General features: G+C 33.5%; 1 protein-coding gene across 4 annotated transcripts; it reads right to left on the reverse strand.

Annotated features, from left to right (window-relative positions):
* Positions 1-3,021: 3,021 nt before the first annotated feature.
* Positions 3,022-22,357, reverse strand: LOC110667973 (uncharacterized). 4 transcript variants are annotated; one of them, XM_021828981.2, is made up of 18 exons: positions 22,046-22,356; positions 21,343-21,540; positions 19,873-20,011; positions 18,691-18,842; positions 18,455-18,538; positions 18,294-18,356; positions 17,901-18,029; positions 17,599-17,805; positions 15,635-15,754; positions 15,048-15,097; positions 7,021-7,183; positions 6,756-6,893; positions 5,887-6,009; positions 5,691-5,789; positions 5,016-5,105; positions 4,786-4,888; positions 3,645-3,775; positions 3,022-3,509 (listed from the first exon to the last, which is right to left on the reverse strand). In XM_021828981.2, exons 2-18 carry the CDS (start codon positions 21,460-21,462, stop codon positions 3,366-3,368), a joined length of 2,055 nt encoding a protein of 684 aa, XP_021684673.2. In that variant the 5' UTR covers positions 21,463-21,540; positions 22,046-22,356; the 3' UTR covers positions 3,022-3,365. The 4 variants fall into 4 exon arrangements, with proteins under 4 accessions (XP_021684673.2, XP_021684672.2, XP_021684674.2 ...); XM_021828980.2 differs by having other exon boundaries at positions 22,025-22,356; XM_021828982.2 differs by having other exon boundaries at positions 4,804-4,888; positions 22,046-22,355.
* Between the last annotated feature and the right edge of the window lie 273 nt (positions 22,358-22,630).

Consider the following 22,630-nt stretch of genomic DNA (forward strand, 5'->3'; position numbering starts at 1 on the left):
TTGATTAAAGTTATCAGATATTAAGTCAAGAGTAGTGGAGTTATAATGAGTACTAGAGATGACAAAAAAAAAAAAAAAGAGGGGTAAACGAGTAGTTAGATGTGATGGTTTAGACTCAGAAGGAGGATGGTAGCTGACATACTACGACAGGGGCAGATAGACATAAAAAATTTTAACCATCCATGCAGATTCAAGGCGAAAAGATGTAAAATTTGTAATGGGTGACCGTGTTCTTGAAGGTTTCTCCTATGAAAAAGGTTATGAGATTTGGAAAGAAAAGGCAAATTCGCACTCCGTTATATAGGACCTTTTAAGATAATAGATAGAGTGGGAGCAGTTACCTATCAGTTAGAGTTGCCACCAAACCTTTCTCATGTCCACCCAGTATTCCGTATTTTCATGCTTAGAAAGTATGTTCCCGATCCTTCTCATGTGCTGCGACCAGACACAGTGGAGTTAAATGAAAATTTGATCTTTGAGGAGCAACTAGTAGCCATAGTAGACTATCAGATGAGACAACTTTGGTCAAGGCAAATCCCTGTGGTTAGTCCTGTAGAGGAGTTAATCTATGGAGGAATGCACTTGGAAGTTAGAGCGAGATATGTGCAGCAAGTACTCATAAGTTTGATATGCAACTATGTGTCATTGTTCTGCCTTGTGTAAAATTCGAGGACGAATTTTCTATAAGGGGGGAAGAATGTAACATCTCTAATTTTTAAATAATTAATATATATATATATATATATATATATATATATATATATATATATATATATATATTTTATTCTAACCCTGGTATTGTGGACTTCGCGTATGTACTTTCATTTCGTGAAAATTCGATCGTCGCCCGGATCTGCAATTTCGGGCCAAGCAGATAAGCTGTTGGAACTATTTCAGAACCGGGTCGAGATTATAGGCTAGCCCACCGTTTTCAGACGTTCTGGATGCATTCCATTTGTCAAATTTGACATAGGTAAACTCGAACTGTACATTACTCAATTTTTGTCTTGTACTGGGTTAGAATAAAATTTATAAAATATTTGTGGATGATAAGAAAATTACGATTTCTATTGCAGTAGCCTTATAATATTATTAAGGACCGCAGGACAGGTTTATAGAATTTTTAAAGTTAGTTTAGATAGTTTTTGAAAAAAATTAGTTTTAAAGTCTTATAATTGAGTTGTCTGATGTTGTGATTATTGCTTGGTTTGGAGGGCCCAGAAGGAGCCATATAATGATGATGAGATATGGGTTGAGTTTAGAAGTGTTATTTGAACCATTTTACAGGTTGAGTAGGTCATGGGTATAGGGGAGACTCTGCTAGATTTTTAACACAACTTATGGTGTCTTTAGTTTTTTCTAAAGTTGTATTGAGTCAAATATATTAAATAATTACAATAAAATTGTCAGGTGAGCTGGGACAACCTTCCTCCTCCGCCCAGTTGACACAGTGACCTCGGTTCAAGTTTATGAGTAAAATATTAATTTTAATTGTAATTTTGATATTATTATATGTTCAAGCATGTCCATGCATCACTTATAAATATGTATCTATGTAGTTAAACACTAGGCACGTTTTATATTGCATTCATAATTGTTGAAGTGCCATGGATGTTGTTTGTAGTAATTTGGAGCAGTTTGTCTGCGTGGCGTGCGTGTGGTATGGTATTGGATATGGACAGGACGGGTAGACACGGTTTGAGAGACACTCGCTAAGACCCCGCATTTGGTTTATTAAGCGAAAGTCCGGCTTGAGAGACACTCGCTGGCAAAGGTTGGATTAAGAGGGCTGTATAGGGGATCAGCTCCTATATATGTATTGATTGACAGTGTTGAGTGTGTGAGTGATCCAAATTGCCTTTTTGCTGTTATGATATGAAAATTATGACGATGTTGCATTTCACTCCACATGGTGCATTAGCTTTAGATAGTTATAGAGATTATGATTAAAATTGATATTTTACTCTCTGAGTTGAACACTCACTCCTGTTTATCTATTTTTCTAGGCTACAGGAGGATTATTTGTTGTGGCTAACTTGCCCTTCTTCTTCGCAGGTCCATTAATAGTATTTAATGTATTTTGTACAATTGAGTTAAATTTTAAACTCTGCATATATTAGAAGCACTTATTTTTATTTTGAACCTGTATTATAAAAGTTATGTTGGACCTGTAAAATTATTAACTGTATGCATTATGAGATTGGATGAAGGAGCTAAGCTCCTATTTAAATTATGACATTTTCATCATGTGGAGTGTGAGCTGAGCTCCCCAATTTATTATATATTGTGTTTACAAATCAAACGAATCAAAAACTCTCCATTGAATTGTCCATTTTGTGATTGAACTCTGTCCGATTGAATTCTTGAAATTGAACCCAAATGGATCTTAGAGTTAAATTGAGAAATAGTTAGACTTACTACGGACCTCGGGAGCTTTAAACTGACCCAGATTCTAGTGCCAGTTCGGTTCATAGGTTGAGTCGTGACATATATTATTATTATTATTTAATTTTAATCCTATTCCCCTAATTACAAAAAAAAATGTTTATCTTATAAAACCCAAATTCTTTCCTCTAAATTTCCATTACCCGTACCAAACGCACAATAACATTTACAGAGCTCACACCCCCTGTGAAGACTTAATTTTACATCACTAAGGATTTCGTCCCACTCAACGGAATGCGAAGAATCGATTCAGACACGAGACCAAAAAAAGCAGCTATCAATTCTCATGCTAACACAAGCCGCTCCCCTTGCTAATGTAGCAAATATTGCTGAAACATATTTACAGAATGATAATCCTAATAATAATAGCAAAATAAAATAAAGAAAAGGAAGGTGGAAGCCAGGGATGGAATACAAGTTGTAAAAAAGCAAACAGAGCGACCATAGAGAGATCAAATAGGAACTTCCAAAATGATATTCACATTGAGAGGACAAAAAGTGAAAACATGCTCCAAAAATACTACGTTCTAATTCTAAAAAATGGCTAACTTTTAAAAGAACTAATCAATCACTACATGGAGGGGAAAAATAATAATAATAATAATAATAATATACATGGTGATTCTATTCCTAATTCTCTTTGATCTGGACAACTATCATTTAGACATAATTTTGGGTCTGATGTAGAAAACTATCCCGAGTGTACCCACCGGATCATAGAACTCACCAGCACAGTTCAAGCTATGAGGTTATAACAAGGTTGTAGCTAATTACACAACATCTCAGTGACCCAGTAGATGATATGCTCACCCAACTAAACCATCACATCATGAGCATCACAAGTCCATCAATGGGTTCTTTTACCTGAACCACTTATAAGTCTTTAACCATAGTGGTCTTTACAAACACTACCACCGCCATCACCTGCGTCGTGCTGAAGCTGTATGCTGGTGAGCTTTGCTATCATTTCTTATCCTATCGGCATACATGGGCAGGCGAATGATCTCATAAATTTCATTCAATAAGATGTCCTCTGTTATATTGTCCTTAATGCTTCGCATCACCTGTTTTAGATCAGCAAGCAGCTTATTTATTCCAACACACTTAAGCAGACAATATATGATGCAATGGGACCTCCCCTTTGCACTGGGGACACCCTTCTTTATATTTATATATATAACAAATGTGATGAGACTAACCTTCCTGTAGGTATTAAAATCATTTGGCGTGGATTTATCTGTCCGGACCCGCATGCAAACCCAAACCTGTTCATCTGAATCCCAAGAACACTCGATGATTTTCCCCGAGTATGAAGAGGGATCTGAACCATCTGCAAGTTTAGGAAGCCAAATAGGACACCAGACAATGAATCACGACAAACTAGATTTCAAAGCCATTACATACTGAAAAGCACTTTACAATAGCCAGACCATGCCCAGACATAGAAATATTATAACACTGAGAAATTACTTGTAATGAAGTATTATTAATTCCTTGTTACAAATGACTTCTTCTAGGGGTGTGCAAACGGTCGGTTCGGTTCCGAACCGAACTGAACCGATAAAACTGAAAATAGAAAATTTTAAAAACCGAACCGAACCGATTGATAAGAGAAAACCGAACCGAATCGAACCGATAAATTTCGGTTCGGTTCGGTTTTAAACCGATCAAACCGAAATTTATAAAATTTCATATTTTTAATATTAAATCTAAATAATAAAAACATAAAAACAAAAAAAAGAAGAAATCAAAACTAAAAAATCTTTAGGTTCGGTTCGGTTTTCTTTGATTTCGGTTCGATTCGATTCAGTTCGATTCAATTTGATTCGATTTTTTTTTATTTCCTATATATACTAATAATTTCGGTTCGGTTCGGTTTTTTTGATTTTTTTATGAAAATAACCGAACCGAACTGATTAACCGAAATTATCAAAATTATAAACCGAACCGAACCGATTAAATTTTAAAACCGAACCGATTGAACCGAATTAATCGGTTCGGTTCGGTTTAAACCGAAAACTGCACACCCCTAACTTCTTCAATAAAAAAACAGTGGAAAGTAATCCATGCCAAAATTACTTCCTGTAACAGGAGATGCAACAATCAACCATCTAAATGGCAAATTACAGCAGCTAGAATCCTAAACAGATTCCCTAGAAAGCTCTCTGCCAACATGATCAGTGAAGGATAGAAGAGAGAAACCAAGCATGCCAATGTGATCAAATTAAACCTACATGTTTTCTCCCTTGACTAAGGTTTGCATAAATGGTAAGTCCAGATTTAAGATTCTCAATTGCATGAATAAATTTTCAACATTCAGGAGTAGAGATGCAAGATAACTGAGAAATTCACAGCAACCTCTGAATACAACTGTATTCCCTTCCATCAGCTTCTTCTTTCCTCGTTCATGCAGATAAAGTAACTGGCGATCATCAGCATCCACCTGTCAACAAAATTAACCACATATCAGGATGAATTGTCAATAGAATTGGAGGTCAATAAAGCAAGGGATAGTAAGGGAAAGGCACCCAAAGCAACAGTTAAGTCTGTGGTTAAGTTGACAGAACCACCTCAAATAGAAAGTCAACTGAATTCATATCTGCATACTTCCACTTCAGAAGCCCTTCATGAGTGCGAGGAACATAGGGATCATCCCAACCCTGGAAAGCAAAAGAACGAGAAATCAGTTCTTCATACCTTAACAACAAAACAAAACTCAATAACATCAAGGTTTTTCTCCCTATGCCGTACGGACAATGCAACACAAGGTCTTTCACCCTGTTTTATGAAGTATGCAACAAACAAAACTATTGAATGATTGTAGATAGGAAACAGAATGGAAGAAAAAAATATTGTGGTGGGATTCTACCTCTTACTAGATTAGCTTTATATAATGACCAAGGACAATACAATAAAGCACCCAATTTTCTTACAGTATGTTTGGATGGAGTGTAGGAAGATTTTTAAAAGTAAGGTAACGGAAGGTAAGGTATCATAACCTCACTAACTTACAAATTTAGTGGGTTGAAAAAGTAAGGGTTTTGAAAATTTTGAAACCTTCAAAAACTTTACCTACATTAAAAAAACCTTTCTCCCAAACAAACTTATTAATTTAAAAACCCTTACTTTACCTCCAAAAACCTCTTTCCAAACATAGTGTTTAGGGGGGGAAAATCAACCATGCATGATTAGTACAAGAAATTCAAAAGTTGGACTAAAATGGTATTTTCTTTGATCCTAATCACCTGGAAAATAAGACCATCTGCATCATGAGAAAGCTTTGGAATAAATTCCTTTAAAAGCTTGGTAACAGTAGAAAGTAACCAGAAATCCTTTCTCCTGACCTGGTAAGCACTTAGAACAAATCATTAGCATAATTGAATACGAGGGGAGAACAAAGGGTCAGATGTGCTGCAGACGGAACATTCCTCATTCACATACCCTGAAGGGTTCCAAGTCATATCTATAATAAGGATTCCTACTCTGATAAATATGCTGCCGTTCATAATTCCGAGGTTCAATCACTTCTTTTTCAAGCATCTTCCATCGTTCATAAAAAGGCCTCTAGCAAATTTTGAATCACGAAACAATCAGCAGATTTGGTAACATAAAATTGAGTTGCATTATTACTTTTAATAACCAAAGACAATACACACTTCATAAATCCAAAAATGGACACAATTTCATCAAGACATCAACTGGATGATCCTAAACACTGAAAATAATATTTAAAAATTGAACACTAACCCACAGGGAAATTCATAGATTCATAGCACAAAAATACTGGTAATTTTGAACAGCATTTAAAACAAATGAAAAATTTTGTGGAACTAATTTTTATTTCCACACTCGCCATGTCTCTAAAAGAAATAAAAAATAATAAAAAAATCATGTAAAACAAAATAATGCCAACTCTATTACCACACCAAAAAAAGAAGATTTGTTGTTTGTACAAAGCAAAATTCACTCTCATAAATAATAGGTTGACAATGTTAGCCTACAACAAAGATGCATGCGTCCTACACTTCCACTTCAAATGACAAATTCATACATCTTTAAAACGTTTTAAAATTAGATATTTTAGACACGTTTTGCACCTGTAGGTGTTTTCAGCTAATCTTAAGAATATTGATTGACCTACAACTTTAAATAAACAGAATAAAGTTGTTCATGCTCACTATATATTAAGGCATAACATGATGCTTTCAGGTGGAAAAATTATAGTGCTAATATACAAAACCAAAAGCATGACATTTTCTTTGGTACAAAAAGCATCATATTTTTCATACAAACTTTACTGTAAATCTAACCTCTATAACAGACATGTGGTTAATTGCCATCACATCATAGATGAGGTATCTTCTCTCCTGCTTCTGCGATTCCGGCATAGTATCAATAATCATCTCCCCATCAAGCAAGGTATAGTGATGCGTCTTATCAGCTAAAACCTTACAAAAAAAAAAAAAGGAGAAAAAGGAATCATATTGGAAATCATCAATGAAAAGCTGCACCACCGGGCACCAAGGTTTCAATATCAGAAACCATTATAGAAAAAACAAATGCTTAGATACATACTTCATTTGTCCCTCTGCAAGGAAACCTCATCTGGACCCTTCGAAAATTAAAACTCCTATCAATCAAATAACAGCCATCCATCATAATTAGCATCATGTATCTTGTTCCATCAGCTTTCCACGTTGCATAATAATATCGCTGCCTTAACAGCTGTAGATTGTCCCTGCACCAAAAAATGGGAAATTCCAAAAATTAAAATTCCTATAAAATGAAAACTGAACAAAAATTGGCCATATTAGCTCCATGACTTTTCTATCATAAATTGGAATAAGCAAAAAGCAAGTTATTAATAAAATCAATCAACTTTTCCATTATAAGACAAAAAAAGGAACAAGATGCATCATCTTTTGTATTGGTTCTCCTATAAATTCAAACTTAGACAATCTCCTTGCAGTCACAACATACAAATTCCACATTTAGATACACAGAAAAGGTTTTTTGGATGGAGAGATTGCTTCACCTTAGTCCAGTCAATATGGCATCCCTCTCCAAATCCCCCCACCCCACCCCCACCACACACACACACACACACAGAGAGAGAGAGAGAGAGAGCATGGATCCCATCCTTTGGCTGTAGAATTTGAATATACATTAGGGAATTGCCTATGCTAATGCGTGTGGCAATCAATAATTTCAATTTATATATTTTTTGTATTTTAATATATAAAAATAACATAATGTTTTAAATTTTTTTACTAATTGTTTTTAATTTTCTTTTTATTACTTTTATCTCTCAAACTTTTTGATAAAGATTTCACAATAAAAATAATTAAAATCTATTTATATAGAATATAGATATAAATATATATAATTAACATATGTTAATATATTGTAAATTACCCTATAATAATGACTACTTATTATAATATTAATAAGGTAATTATTAAATAATTTATAACTTACGTATAATAGAGAATGCTATGTGGTGATACTATAAAAGAGAATGTCACTTGTTAGACAGGAATTACCCATACTAATGCACATGGCTATTAATAATTTTAATTTATATATTTTCTTTTAATTTTAATATATAAAAGTAATGTAATATTTTAAATTTTTTTAATTAATTATTTCAAATTTTATTTTTATTACTTTTATCTCTCAAACTTTTTAGTAAAGATCTCATAATAGAGATAATTAAAATCTATCTACATATAACATAAATACAAATATATGTAATTAACATATATATTAATATATTGTAAGTACTTTATATCAATGGCTACTTATTGTAGTACTAATAGGGTAACTATTAAATAATTTATAACTTACATTTAATAGAGAATACCACGTGGCATTCTCTTGAAAATACTTTTCCGCTTTATACACACACACACACACACACACACACACATCAAACCCTATTGCCACAAAAAGCATTGCTCGAATTAGGTCAACAAAAGAACCATGATTTTGGTGAGTTTATCCATGCTGTTACACAACATTGTCCAAGGTTTATTTGTCCATACTGGTTTTACCACATACCTCATTTCTACCACTTGTTTGCATGTGCCTCATCTCAGATAAAATTTAAATAAAAATCAGAAAAATGTCTCACATCATTTTCATTAAATGTATATGAATGTGTGCGTGTAAAAATGTCATATTTTGCCTACAAGCATATCCAGGGACATAATATGTTATCATATTTTGCCCTTTTTATGTAACTTACACCAGCCATTTTTCGCCCAACTTTTCTCAGAAGTAAATATCATAGGTTGTTTTCAGGGTTCAACAAGTTTTAGGAAATTGGCAGATACCTGAATTTCCTTCCCATTTTCAATGGGTCATCTATTTTTACTTAAAATGATAAAGAAAAGATAATTCATGCTTCTTAATGATAATGAGGTACTAAAGTATTTAAGATTTTCAAGCCGCTCATCCTGTTTGAAATGGTAGAGAAAAAATAAAAATTCAAAAAGCTTGTTTCATTTTGTTATAACAACTAAGCTTTACTCCCAAACTATTTGGAGTCGTCTATATGGATCATTTTTTGCCATTCAACTTTAAAAACAATTCCACATCAATATCTAAAAATTGTAAATCTTTTTATACTACTTCCCTCCACATCATTTTAAGTCTCTTCCTTTCCTTTCTCACTATTTCAACCACTAACTTATCACACCTTTGTATTGGAGCATTCAATATTCTATGTTGGACATAACCAAATCATCTTAATTAGCCCTCTCTCATTTTATTCTGAATGTAAGCTACATGCACTCTCTGACGGATACGGTCATTCCTAATGTTATCCATTATCATGTTATGAGATATTCATCTTAATATCAACATTTTTGCCACACTCCTCTTATGGTTATATTATACCTTAGATACCCAACATTCAGTATTATACAACACAGCTGGCCTGGCCATAGTTCTATAGAACTTACCTTTAGTTCTATAAAACTTACCTTTCACTTTTTCAAGGATCCTATAGTAGCATTGCACACCTGTCACACTCCATTTCATCCATCATACTTTCATCCTATGAGTTACATCCTCATCTATTACTTCATTCTTCTAAATGATAGAATCTAAATGCTTGAATTGATTACATTTTGGCACCAAAATTTCATCCAATCGAATCACCCCTCTATTCTTTCTACAAGAGATTTGCAATGCATATGTTCCATCTTACTTCTAAGCCTAAAAACCTTACTCTCGAGAGTCCTTTTCACAGCTCTTTAACTTTTGGTTAACTCCTTCACTAATTTCATCTAATATGACAACATCATCTGCAAATAACATGCATCACAATACATCGTCTTGAATACGACCGACTAGCTTGTCATAACTAAGGTAATAGGTACAAACTCAAAGCCAATCCCTGATGTCAACTTAATGTTATGGAAAACTCATTCGTATCCTCTCCCACTGTTCTCACACTTGTAACCACACCCCCATACATGTCCTTAATGACATTTATATATTTAAGATGGACCCCTTTCTTACTCCAACACTCATCAAAGAACTTCTCTCGGTACTCAATCATATACCTTTTTTGGATCAATGAACTCCATGTGGAGATCCTTCTTCTCTCCCTATAAATTTCCATTAATCTTCTTAAAATAGTGATAAGCTCTACTGTAAATCCACCAAACATAAAGCCAAACTGGTTTTTTGATACCTTAGTAGTGTCCCTAACTCTACATTCAATCACTCTTTCCCACAAATTGATTGTGTAACTCATCAGTTTAATGCCATTGTAGTTTGTACAACTTTAGATGTCTCCTTTATTCAAAAAGATAGGAAACAAAGTGCTCTTCCTCCACTCATTTGGCATTTTTTTAGAATCTATTATGTCATTGAATAATTAGTTAGCCAAGCTAGTCCAACCTCCATAAGGCACTTCCATACTTCTATAGGGATACCATTACCATCTAGCCCTCAAACTCTCCTTTCGTCATATTCTTCATTATCACTTTAATTTCAACAAATCTAATTCTAAAAGTGTAGTTATTCTCTATCAAAGGAATATCTATGTTACTCGGACTCGGATGCGAGTGTCGAAAATGGGTACATATCCATATGTCAAACTTGTGAACTTTCTAAATAGAAAATACAAGGCATAAATCTAAATTTAGAGACAGATGCTCAGATTATGTAAATAAAATAAAATAAAATTATATAATAATAACTATAGTCTAAATAGATCATCAAATACAACCAAACAAATCATCCCAAAAATAACCATATAACTATTGTCTAAATCGATCATCAAATACAACCAAACAAATCATCCCAAAAATAACCATATAACTATTGTCTAAATAGATCATCCAAAATGCAACCATATAAATTAACTAAATACAACCAAATAACTATTGTCCAGATAGATCATCCAAAATACAACCATGCCCTTCATCTTGAGAGAAAACAATGCTCTATTAACTATGTTTTTCATCTATAGAGATTTCTGTCACTCGAGTGTATGACTACATAAATGTGTCGAACACATATTCCATATTGTGTCGTGTCAACACTGGTACGGCATGGAAAAATGAAGAGTTGAAGTATCAGAGAGGAATATTAAGGATTGTAAAATCATCCTCATGACTCGCATTGAACAATTGATTAAAGTAGCATCTCCATTCTCTTTGATCTCACCATTTCCTAACAAAACATGTTGATTATCAACTTTAATGCACTAGAGCTGAAATAAATCTCTCATCTCTTTTCCTTCAGCCGTGCTAGTTAGTGCATCTTCTCCCCCTCCTATGTCCCCAATTTTTGATACAAATTGGCTAGAGATTTACCACGAGCTTTACTAATTGCTTTCTTAGCTTCCTTACTTACCAACTTATATTTCTCAAAGGCCTTCCATCTTTTGCCTTCGTTAACTTTCTATAACATTCTCTTTTCATCTTAATAGCCTTTTGAACATTCTCACTCCACCAAGGCTCTTGTAGGCATGGTCCTCTACCTTTGGATAAACCTAGTACATCCACTGCTACTTTCTTAATGTAGCTTGCTATCACCCTTCATGCGCTATCAATGTTATCATCTAAATTCCATATGCCTTTGATATAGCTTCTCCGTGAAAGTTATTTGATTTGTGCCTTTTGAGTTTCACCATTGAATTTTAATTTGCATAAATCTCTTTTCTTTCTTCACTTTGCTCTTTATCTTCACATCTAAATATCACTAGCATGTGATGAGTAGTCAAAGCCTCACCAAAAATAATTTGCAATTCTTACATAAAGCTTTGTCCCCTTTTCTTGTGAAGAAGAAGCCTATTTGTCTATAGTTACCTCAACTCTTAAAGATAATCAAGTGTGATTTCTTTTTGCTCAAAAAAGGGTTTGCCAAAACCATATCATAAGCCAAAGTAAATTCTAAAATGGTCTTCCCTTCCTTATTCCTAGTCCCATATTTGAATCCTCCATGAAACCATTCAAAATCGTTGTTACTATTACAAAAATCTTGCAATCATTGAGAATTCCTTGAACCAACACATCCATACCCTCCCTAGAACTTGTTTTTAGCTTCCTCATCAATATCTACTTGAGGAGCATAATAGTCTCCTTTCCCAACACTAATTTCAAAGAGATAATCACATCACTAGTTCTCTTCATTTGCACCACCTTATCTTTTAGTCCTGATTCTACTATGATTCCTACGCAATTTCTCAAAACACGAAGTAGCACAACATATAACCCGTGTAACAATCTCTCGCGCCTTTTCCTTCATCTACTTAGTTTCTTGAACACAAGCAATGACAACCCTCCTCCTCTTCATAGTATCCACAAGCTCATTGATTTTTTAATCAATGATCCTATGTTTTAACTACCGAGACAAATCCTACTCTCCCAGACTAACTTCTTTACCCGCACTCATCCATCAAGATGCTGAAATCGTTACCTCTTTTGCACCATATCTGAGCTTCGATGTGACAGGACTTAACTTCTTTACCTACACCCATCCATGATGTGGAAACCCTTGCCTATGCTCTATCACGCAAGCGGCAATGTGCCGAAACCCCATGCTTTTCAACACTACATATGATTGCCAATATAGAGTGTGTCTAGGTGACCATGTCCCCACTTTTGAATCAAAAGGATCCATACTTAATTATTTATGAGAATGTTCTCTCTTTATTTTCTTCCCTCTTCCAAAAAAGAGAACTGCGAAATATTGATAAATTTTTCATCCTTGGTTTTCTTTCTCCCGTCTCACACCCTTTCTATTATAGTGAAAATGGAAATATGCATTTATATGAAAGCTTGACATTTTTATCCTTTGCTTTCATTTCAAATTGTATGGTATACAACAACTTTGCTTCTAGCATCAACATTATTACATAAACTAAAATGCAATCTTTTGTTACTGTTCTAGTAACAGTGCCTTCTCTTTTTATTTTTATTCTTACTTTTGTGCCTTTTTTTCTTTTTCTAAGATTATTTTTTTTAACATTGTTTATTCCTTTTCACAAAAGTGTTAATCCATTCAACGTTCCAACCCATCTATGACTCCATCATGCACCTAAATAAAATACCCTTTTCCTTTAAAGTATTTTTTTAATTTTTCAACCACTTAAATATAACTTCTATAATGATTTATATTTTTTATATTTATTTAATTGTTTTTTAATTTATTTAACATTCAATTATTAGATTTATATTAATTAAATGACTTTATTTATATTGTAACAGTAATTGTTCCTATGAACTTTTCGTTTTAAACATTGTTAACTCTTTTTCACAAGAGTGTAAGCTCTCGCATTATCTCTTTCCCTCTATGACTACCACCGCCACACCACCCCCCCCCCCCCTCCCCGTTGCGCACCCCATCCCACTTTCAAGCACCCTTTTCATTTAAGTTCTTTAATTTTTTTTATATATAACTAAACCGCGTGCCATTGTTAATGCCACAATAATAGTAACCGTGGCAGTTTTCCTACGATATCAAGCTTTTTTTTAGATTGTTTAACCGTTTTGCACAATAATTCCAATCCATTTAGTGCTCCTCCTTTTCATATAAGCTAAAAAACACATCAGCCTATCATATTACTAAATAGTATTTCACTCTAAATGCTAATTGCTAATCCCTTCAAAATTAAGAATAATGTCTATTTTCAAGAGCACAAAAGTCAAAGATGATATTGACTAAAGTTGGCTCAATTTATTAAAATCAACCACTTTTAAAATCTACAAAAATTATATATATATAAAAAAAACTTTCCGCAAGAAACCTCATAAAAATCTTTTCAATAAATAAGTCATGAATTGACAAAACCACCATAGTGTGTTTTCAACAGAATCTTTCAATAATATATTTTAGAATTTAACATTTATTGTTGATCTTTTGTACTTTTTATTTTAAATACAAAGCTATTAGTAATCGTATATATATATATATATATATATATATATATATATATATATATATATATATATATATTACATACATATTCTCTCTCTCTCTCTCTCTCTCTCTCTCTCTCTCTCCCTCTCTCATAAAGATATGTCTACTTCTATTTTCACATAAATTAAGAAAATAAAGTTATGGTCCGTTAGCATTGTTGTTGGACCTGCTGTTGAGCAAAATATATTTTTTGAAAATTTTAGTTAGAGAGTATTAAAAATTAATTTAAATTTAAATTTGACATGTTTTAGTCATAAAAAATCTAAAACAACTTGACAAACTTTTTCAGACTTTTCTTTTACAAATGCATCTAAATATACCTTTTTTAAACGTGATTTCTTAGCCTCTGAAGTTCAATGCTAAACGGGATCTTAATATTCTAGAAGTAATAAATTTTGCTTAGTCTTTTTCTAATATAAATTCAACTAACATTAGATGACTCTGAATCAATAATAATTACCCTAACTACAATTAACAAATAGTATTATTTATTAATAAAAATGTACATTAAATATGGGCGTAGGTATATACATTACACTTATAATCTTTTACCATTCTCCTCAAACTAAAGCATTAAGATATGATAGATAATCATTTATTTATTTATGTCTTAATACATTAAAAAAGGAAATATATATGTATACATTTTTATTATGTAAAACAATGTAATAAAGATATATTGTTAGTAATAATTATATACATAATCTAATGAAAATAATATAAATATATTTTACTCATAATTTATATATGATTTATTAATGCGAAAAGAAACAGCAATACAGGACCGCTGCAAAGTGCTCCACATTTGCTTGTTTATAACTACCACAAGATACAAAATTATACTTGATAGATTTAATAATAAACAATAGCTACTTGCCATCACAAAGTGCATAGGAATTAGATTTTCTTTTAAATTCTTGCATGTTAATTCCAGGTTACAGCCAGAAAGGAGAGCCCATTCTGTTCCCAAATAGACCAAGCCTATTTCAACAAAGAAAAGAACCACAATTTTGTACATAATAACAAAGCATGTCGGGAACACACTAAAATTAACATTAAAGAGCCACATGGCTTTGCTCAAGTAGTTGGACCGTAGGGTGAGAAAAGATGTAGGGAAGGAAGGGCAGTTCACAAACTATCATAAAAGAAAAAGCATATTGAACCTGTTGAGAGATACTGGATGTGACCCTGGGAATTGTGGGTTTCTTCTTTCCTGAAATTCAAGGTAACAAATCATCACATGCCGCTGACTACCAAAATAGAAAATGGAGGACATAAAGTACAAGAGTTAGGAGCTCCAAATATCTCATATTCCATGCCTCATTCAAACATTCTGTAATGAAATTCAAAACTTTTTTATGCAAAACAATGAAAGACAACACATCATAGGTAGAACATCTAATGAGCCATTTATAAAAAAGAAACAAGAGGAAATATGGGATGTGAGACAAACCTATCCAAGGAGAATACATAATGATACTAGAATAATAAGCCTGTGAATGCGTATACACGCATGCATACACATGCAACTGGCAATACAACGAAACATAACTAATCCTTAATATCAAACTAATTGGAATTGGCTATATAGGTCCATTTCCCCCACTGCACTCGTTTTAGGGCTACAACTACAGAAAGATATAGAGTAGCCAAATCCACAGTGAAGCATAACGGCTACTACAAATCTAAGATGTCACATAATATAAGAAATGCAAGCAAACATCCAAGTGTTAAAAATGGTCATCCTTACAGGCATATTTAGCTTCAGTGTTTGGTAGCAAAACAGTCGCAAAGCATCCAACTGATCAACAGGTATTTCATCTCCCAGAATATCATCATTTGTCATTATAGCATCTGTCTCATGATTGTCCTGAAACAATATGAAGCACAACAACATACTATTATTTTTTGTAGGTACGTTTGAACAATAAATGAGCTACACAATGGGAGGCATCTCTTGCCCAACCCCAACCAATGAGAAGTAAACCTAAAATATCCAGATGGAGTTTCCAAGCCTATTACCAGAAGGTTGTTTCCCTCAGGACACCAGACATTATTTTTTCCTACAGGGAATCGCTAAAAGAGGTAATATTTAAAAGTTTAAAGCCAAATAAAATGGTCAATAATCCGTTAATATATGCTCAAAGCACAAAACAAATGTCATTTCAAATTATTACTAAGGATATATGTTAGCCCTATGAACATTCATGGTCAAACCACAAAAATATATAAATATATGAAATCAGTTAGAAACAGAAGTTCTGATGCACTGCTAGCACCGAATCTAGGTACAAAACCTCAATGCAATGCAATTTTTTCTTGCTCATAATAAATTAATACATACGAATAGTATCTACATAAGAACAGTTAAATAGAGTAACCAATATATCATATTTTTATTTTATTCTTTGTTAATTACTCCTATTAGTAATTCCAACATGCATCAATGGCTATTATTTCTACAAGGATACATCGTAGCGCAAAGTACAGCAAAATGTCCCATTTATCAACTTCAAGTATTTAACTATAAAGTGTACAACCATAATTTATAGGAAAAAAAGCCCACCAACGTATCTGGTATAAAGGGTACCAAACAGAATATGCCATGCAAATTGGTACCGCCAAAATCCCGGATTACAAAACCCTTGTATTTTTTCTCCTACTCCCAACAAAAACAAAAAGAAGAAAACTTCCTAACAAAAGGAAGAAAACAACTTCCTATGCAACTTCATTTTTGGATCTTCTTGTACACCCTCAGAGTAATTTTTTGGTTGTAAAATATTCCTTTTATTTTTCTTTTTCTGTATTAAAGAAATTTTATTAAGATAAACAAGAAATTAGAGTGTAAATAACTTGCCCAATTTCCTCGTACTGACAAGTGCTTCATCCACAATTCTGAAGTTCTTCATCATCACACCTTTCTTTCTGCTTTTTACCCCTTTTGATTTTTAAATAGTTGGTCCAGCACATGAGGCCATTTTTCACTCGTAGAAAGACATTAACCAGCTTCTATGTACCACCACCTCCAGAATTTGCCAGCAAATTTGATTGCATTTTCAATCATGTAGCCATAGCATTTGTTGCAAATGCTTTCTCTTTTTTTTGTCTCATTCCTATGTGTGCTACTTAAATCATCCCAGCATCCATGAATATGATGCAGGGATACCATTTTCTTCTAAATGCCATGATTCAGAAGTAGAGACCACAAGTGGCCTAAACACCTACTAGGTTATTCTATCACAATGGAAAGAGAATGATTTGCCTTACTTAGTATCTTCACCAATGCATTCAAAGCACAAGCCCAAGAAAAACAAAAGCACTTAGCACATATACCAAAGAAAAAAAATGCATTCAGAGCAAACTTTCAGATGGGATCATTGAGTAGATGAGAGGCCAACCACCTGACAATTACAAAAATTAACATTTACTGTTTCGAAAAGGACAAAAAATTCCTCTCAACTCAACTCAATTAAGCCTTGACTCCAAAATAGGGTCATCTCATACATATCCATTTCATCCATTCCACTTGGTTTAAGGCTACATCTTTTAGCAAATTTCCTTAGAGCCAATATTTCCTATATAATAATCAATTCTCCTATAGAATACGAGTCGCAAGAAAGTACACAAACTACTCTTTATCACTTCCACACATAACTAGCATGATGAAGAATATGAATAGCCAAAAGTTTATTTTGCTTCAGAGACAACACATACATGCAAAGGAGCAGTTGAACCTCCATCATCATCATCATCTGGCACTGCTTCACCATTAAGATCTAGATCAGAAGATCTCTTCCACTCTGGGGTTGGTGGGCAAACAACCATTTCTGGTTTTGTTTCATGATAAAATTCATATAATGTCTTAATATAGTCCGGTTTATAGATTCCTGGAGGACGTGCATCAGCAAATAATTTTATTCCCTGCAAAAGCAGCAAGCAAGAAGAAGTTTCGCAGTAAATAGCCTAAGAAGCAACACCTACTTGGTAACACAGAACAATATTGATTGAAAACAAACCTGTGTGACAGACATTGAAAGTGACCGCATTATGTAATGGACAATCATATATCCTGTGCGATTATGCCCATGCGTACAATGAACGAGAATATGCTTCTTAGATTTTTGACGAGCAAGAAATTGCGTAACCTAAAAAAAAAAAAAAAACAAGTTGACACACATCATATTCTTGCACAAACACAGAAATATATAAGCATCTTTTATTCCTATACAATGCACCACCCAAGAAATGATGAATATAATTGTGGTTCAACTCATCAAGAAGTAGATGAAGCCATACCACATCATTCTAAATGCAACATGCCAAGATGGTCGGAAAGGAGGCAGACCAGACATTCTAAGAAATCCACAGGAGAAAAGTCACAAAAGAAGGGTATCATAGAAGAAGCATACCTCATAAACAAAGTTATTTACAGATGCATTATCAGGTACAGAATCACGCCCTTTACATTGAATCTAGGCAAATAAATTAGGAAGTTAATTTTAATCAGTGGATACAGTACACTATCATCCAAAAGCTTAGCCCAAAAAAGAAACATAATATTGCAACTCACCTTAACATACTTAATACCCTCTTTTTTCAAATCTGTTGTTGAATAGTAGCGAGTGGTATTTGTCAAATCAATCACCAAACCAAGCTGAAAAATCAGAAAGTTAAACTTACATTTCATCCAAATATTATTCTCTGTTCAACAGAAAAGAACATGCTAGTTCATTTCTCCTCATTGTAGATTCATACATACATTAGGAAATAGAGAAAAGGCATAAACAAAACTTTCACAGTACTTACTTTTCTTCCTAGTACTCTTTGTTGATGAATCACTTGTTTAAAAGAGTATCTTTTTCCAGGAGGAATACAGTCATTATAGGCTTCACCAAGTGGAACCTTGGAGGGAATGATACCAAAGACTTCCTGACCAGATGCAGGGCAATCCAACCAGCCTACAATTTTTGAGAACAACTTGGTTGAACAACTCATAATATTTGGGATGATGCAATCAAATTCTCCTCAGATAATGGAAAACATAAATGAAAAATTTTCAACCTGGAATAAGCAATCAAATTCTGAGTGTTGTCGAATTATCTCAAAACATGATATGTTGTTTTCTATACATACCATAAACAGATTCATTATTGAGAAACGGCGAAAAATCCTCCACTACATAAGAGAGATCATTAACTGGCTTCCTCCAGGTGATCGCATTAAATTTACATCAACACATTCATCTAAAGCATTCTTACCTGACCAATCTCTGGCCTTAAACCATTTATGTAACAACCAACAATGATCAATAACAAGTGCTAGCCAAACAGTCCCTTGATTTGATCATGCAGCCAAACATTTTAGATTTACAAGTGGTGCATGATTGATTCATTATGCTTCTCACAGCTGGCATCCATAAGATTGGCATAGTGAAATTATATGATTCAGAATTACATAAGTCATCATAATTTAAGAAAATCACTTCACATTTATCATACAGATTCCCAGCCAACCGCCATCATTTTCAATATCAAGATAAAATTACTTTCTGGTTTAACCAAAAGAAAAAAGATAAAATTCAAATTTTAAAAAAGAAAAATTATAAAATGAAGAAAACCCGCTTTGGATCTTTTCCCCAAATGTAAGATCGACCACGAGACAAAAATTTGATAGAAAAATCAAATAATGCATTGATATCAGAAATATAGTGAAAACAAAAGGCTAGCGTCAAATGGCTGTTATAGACTCAATTCCATAGAATGAGAGTATGCAAACATTATCAATAATAATGTGAGTATAGTATTGCTACTCAACTCAACTCAACTCAACTCAACTCAACTAAGCCTTTATCCCAAAAATTTATTAGGGTTGGCTATATGAATTCTCTTTCTCCACTCTAAACGATTTTGGGTTAAATCCTCGGAAATGTGTAATGCTTCTGCTTTAGTAAAACTATTTCAGGTGAAAGCAATTAGACAAGAAACTCACCAGGAGGTAGCTTAGTTTTATCATAAGTTTTAAAGTGTTTGGTTGGATAGTATTGTTCATGCACTGGCTGCCTAGACACATGCACAGGTCTGTCGTCTGAACGCTCATTTCTCAAACGCTTACGTCTTTCTTCACGCTCCTAAACACAGATGCAAACAAGATCAACAGCCATGCATTAGCATAAATACACGTGCACACCCAACAATATCTCAGATATCACATAGAGAGACACATGCACACCCACACATACTGGGACACAAAAGAAATTAAGAGGCAGTAGCTACTACAGCCAGAGAACAAACTGTAATCTCAAAAGTGATTCTATGCACTCTTGCAAAGGCATCCAAAAGATATGTGTGGTTTTCTTTATCATCTTTAACATAGCTGTACAAACTCCTAGAAATTTTGGAATACCACATACATGGCTCAGTTTGATTGAGTACACCAACTAAAGAACCTATGTCAAGCACTAGTATTCTACAGATTAGTTTTCATTTCCCTTTTAGGATACCTGATCACCAGGAAGTCTTTGCAGAAATTTAAAGCTAAAACACTTATGATTTTTCACTTCATCTGCCAAACTAAGCACATATCGATCCATAATGAAACTACATTTTGCACACTTGTGAAGGCTCATTTTTTTAATTTACAGAAAGAGTTAAATTATAAACTGATAGCTTAGAAAGATTCTTAATCCAATCAGTTGGAACTTTTAAAATTTCGCATATAGAAAATAGAAAAGTATCACATTCTAAGGCTATATTTTTTTTTCCCCTCAGAAAATGTATTATGTAGCTCAGAAAAAATCCCCTTTTTCTAGCATATAGATAACATAAAAAAATTGGTTAATGACAACCATTTCCTAATTGAAATGGAAAATGAATTCCCATATTCAAAATAGACAATCATCTCATGCCAACCAAAAATAGGCAAATTAGTTCATCTACTGTTGCCAATCATTGTCATTACCACCAATAACTGTTGAAAATCACAGTTGATCCCCTTTTTTGTTTGATTTCCATATATATAGCCCTCATGCATCGAACTATTTCATGGTTTTCTCTAATGTAAGAAAATTTTCCCCATGTTTCTCCCATCCCAGAAAGAAACAAATAATTCTTGTTGATTTTTTCAGCATTACAACCAAACAACAGAATATCATTCTTTTTTTTTCTTTTTTGCAAGAAAAGACTTTTCAGGGAAAAAAATAACTATATTAGATAAACAAATCAATCTAATTTCTATTAATAAGGTACAACTCATTAAAGACGGGGATCCTTAATTTAATAGAATCTTAAAGGATGACCCTCAGTTATCACTGTAACCATTCCAATTGCAATGAAGTCCACAAACTCATATACAATCTGCACAACTCTCATGTTTTGAAACATAATGATATAATTCAGGCCAACAAATGCATTATTCTACTTCAAATTGCTCAGGGCATCAAAGAACAAAATATAAAAATACCCGTCGTGCAGTTTCAACAGCAGTTTCAAAACGTTCTTCTGGAGCACCTACATGCTCTCCAAAATTCTCTTCATCATCTTCAGGTACAGGTGAAACATTTAAGTCCATGGTAACAACCATTCAACATCCACCACACGGCATTTAACAACATGAAAATCTCAAATATTTTGTGCTCTTTCTTCTAGCACTAGTTGTTAGCTGCACCGAATAAAAAATAAGCAGCACTGTAATTTAAACCATTAGTATGCATAAATCCACTAAAGTTAAGATGTGAGAATAAACAAAAATAAGTGAAATATTGTCATTTCAGTTTCTAATAAAATTGAAAACACATTTACGTCCATTTCAATAAAATGAGCTCTGGGCCAAGAGGGAAAAGACAAAAGACTATAGATAAAGATATCAGAGGTTACCTAGACCTAATTCTATCAAGTCTAACCAAGAATCAGTCACAAATTTTGACTCATTTCATTAATTATTTTGCTTTTCCAAACGCTAACATGTGAAATTGAAAACTTAAATACATAGTCCTCACATTTTTTTTCCGCTCTAGCCCTAAAATGAAAATTAAACAACTAATGGCATGCTCTGGAGCTCTAAAAGAGCAAAAAGGAAAAGAATAGTAGAAAGCAAGCAAGAAAAGAGTCTCCCATGCACCATGCAACAGAAGAAAAATTCTAACCGAAACGAGGAAACACCATGCCTGCAGACTAACAGGGAGAAGCTGATTCTTTGCGTGACAGAGAAATTGAGACGCTTAAGATCAATAGAGACTATAAAGCTTCTTGTACTGCGCTGAGTAGAACCCAGCATCTGAAAATTATGGCACCGGGTCTTCTACGTTGTCGTCAGTTGAAATCCTCTTTGGAAACCCTAGAGCGAGAAAGAGAAGGTGAGAAGGTTTGTTAGTTTAGAGAGAGAAGTAAAGGTTTTATTCAATGATCAATCCATGTCAGGAGAGAGAGAACAGGGGAGGGGAAAATCCGCGAATCGGGGATTTGGAGCTCGACTCAAGTGAATATATGTTTATATTTAATTATTCATATATTTTTTTTAAAAAGTGAGATTATTAAAATGGAAATTTAATAATAATAAAAAAAATCAATTTTAAAAATGCTCTGGGGTGCGGGATGCGAACTTGGTGCGGTAGGATCACAGGGCAATATGGTCATTCAAGGGAAATTAAAAAAAAGGGTTTTAAATATCTTTGTTATTCCCTTATGAAAAATGGCGTATTTTGTCAAAAATTATGAAAAGGGGAAATAAAGATGAAACACACACGTGCATA

The sequence above is a fragment of the Hevea brasiliensis genome, chromosome 5, assembly GCF_030052815.1.
Source record: "Hevea brasiliensis isolate MT/VB/25A 57/8 chromosome 5, ASM3005281v1, whole genome shotgun sequence".
NCBI classification, from domain to species: Eukaryota; Viridiplantae; Streptophyta; class Magnoliopsida; order Malpighiales; family Euphorbiaceae; genus Hevea; species Hevea brasiliensis.

Coding starts and splice junctions, on each gene's coding strand:
- LOC110667973 (XM_021828981.2), bottom strand. CDS start 21,462: ATGGTTGTTACCATGGACTTAAATGTTTCACCTGTACCTGAAGATGAT. Junction 18,539..18,690: donor AAAGAGTACTAGGAAGAAAA/GTAAGTACTGTG, acceptor CTGATTTTTCAG/CTTGGTTTGGTGATTGATTT. Junction 7,184..15,047: donor CATCCAGTATCTCTCAACAG/GTTCAATATGCT, acceptor TTTTTGGTGCAG/GGACAATCTACAGCTGTTAA.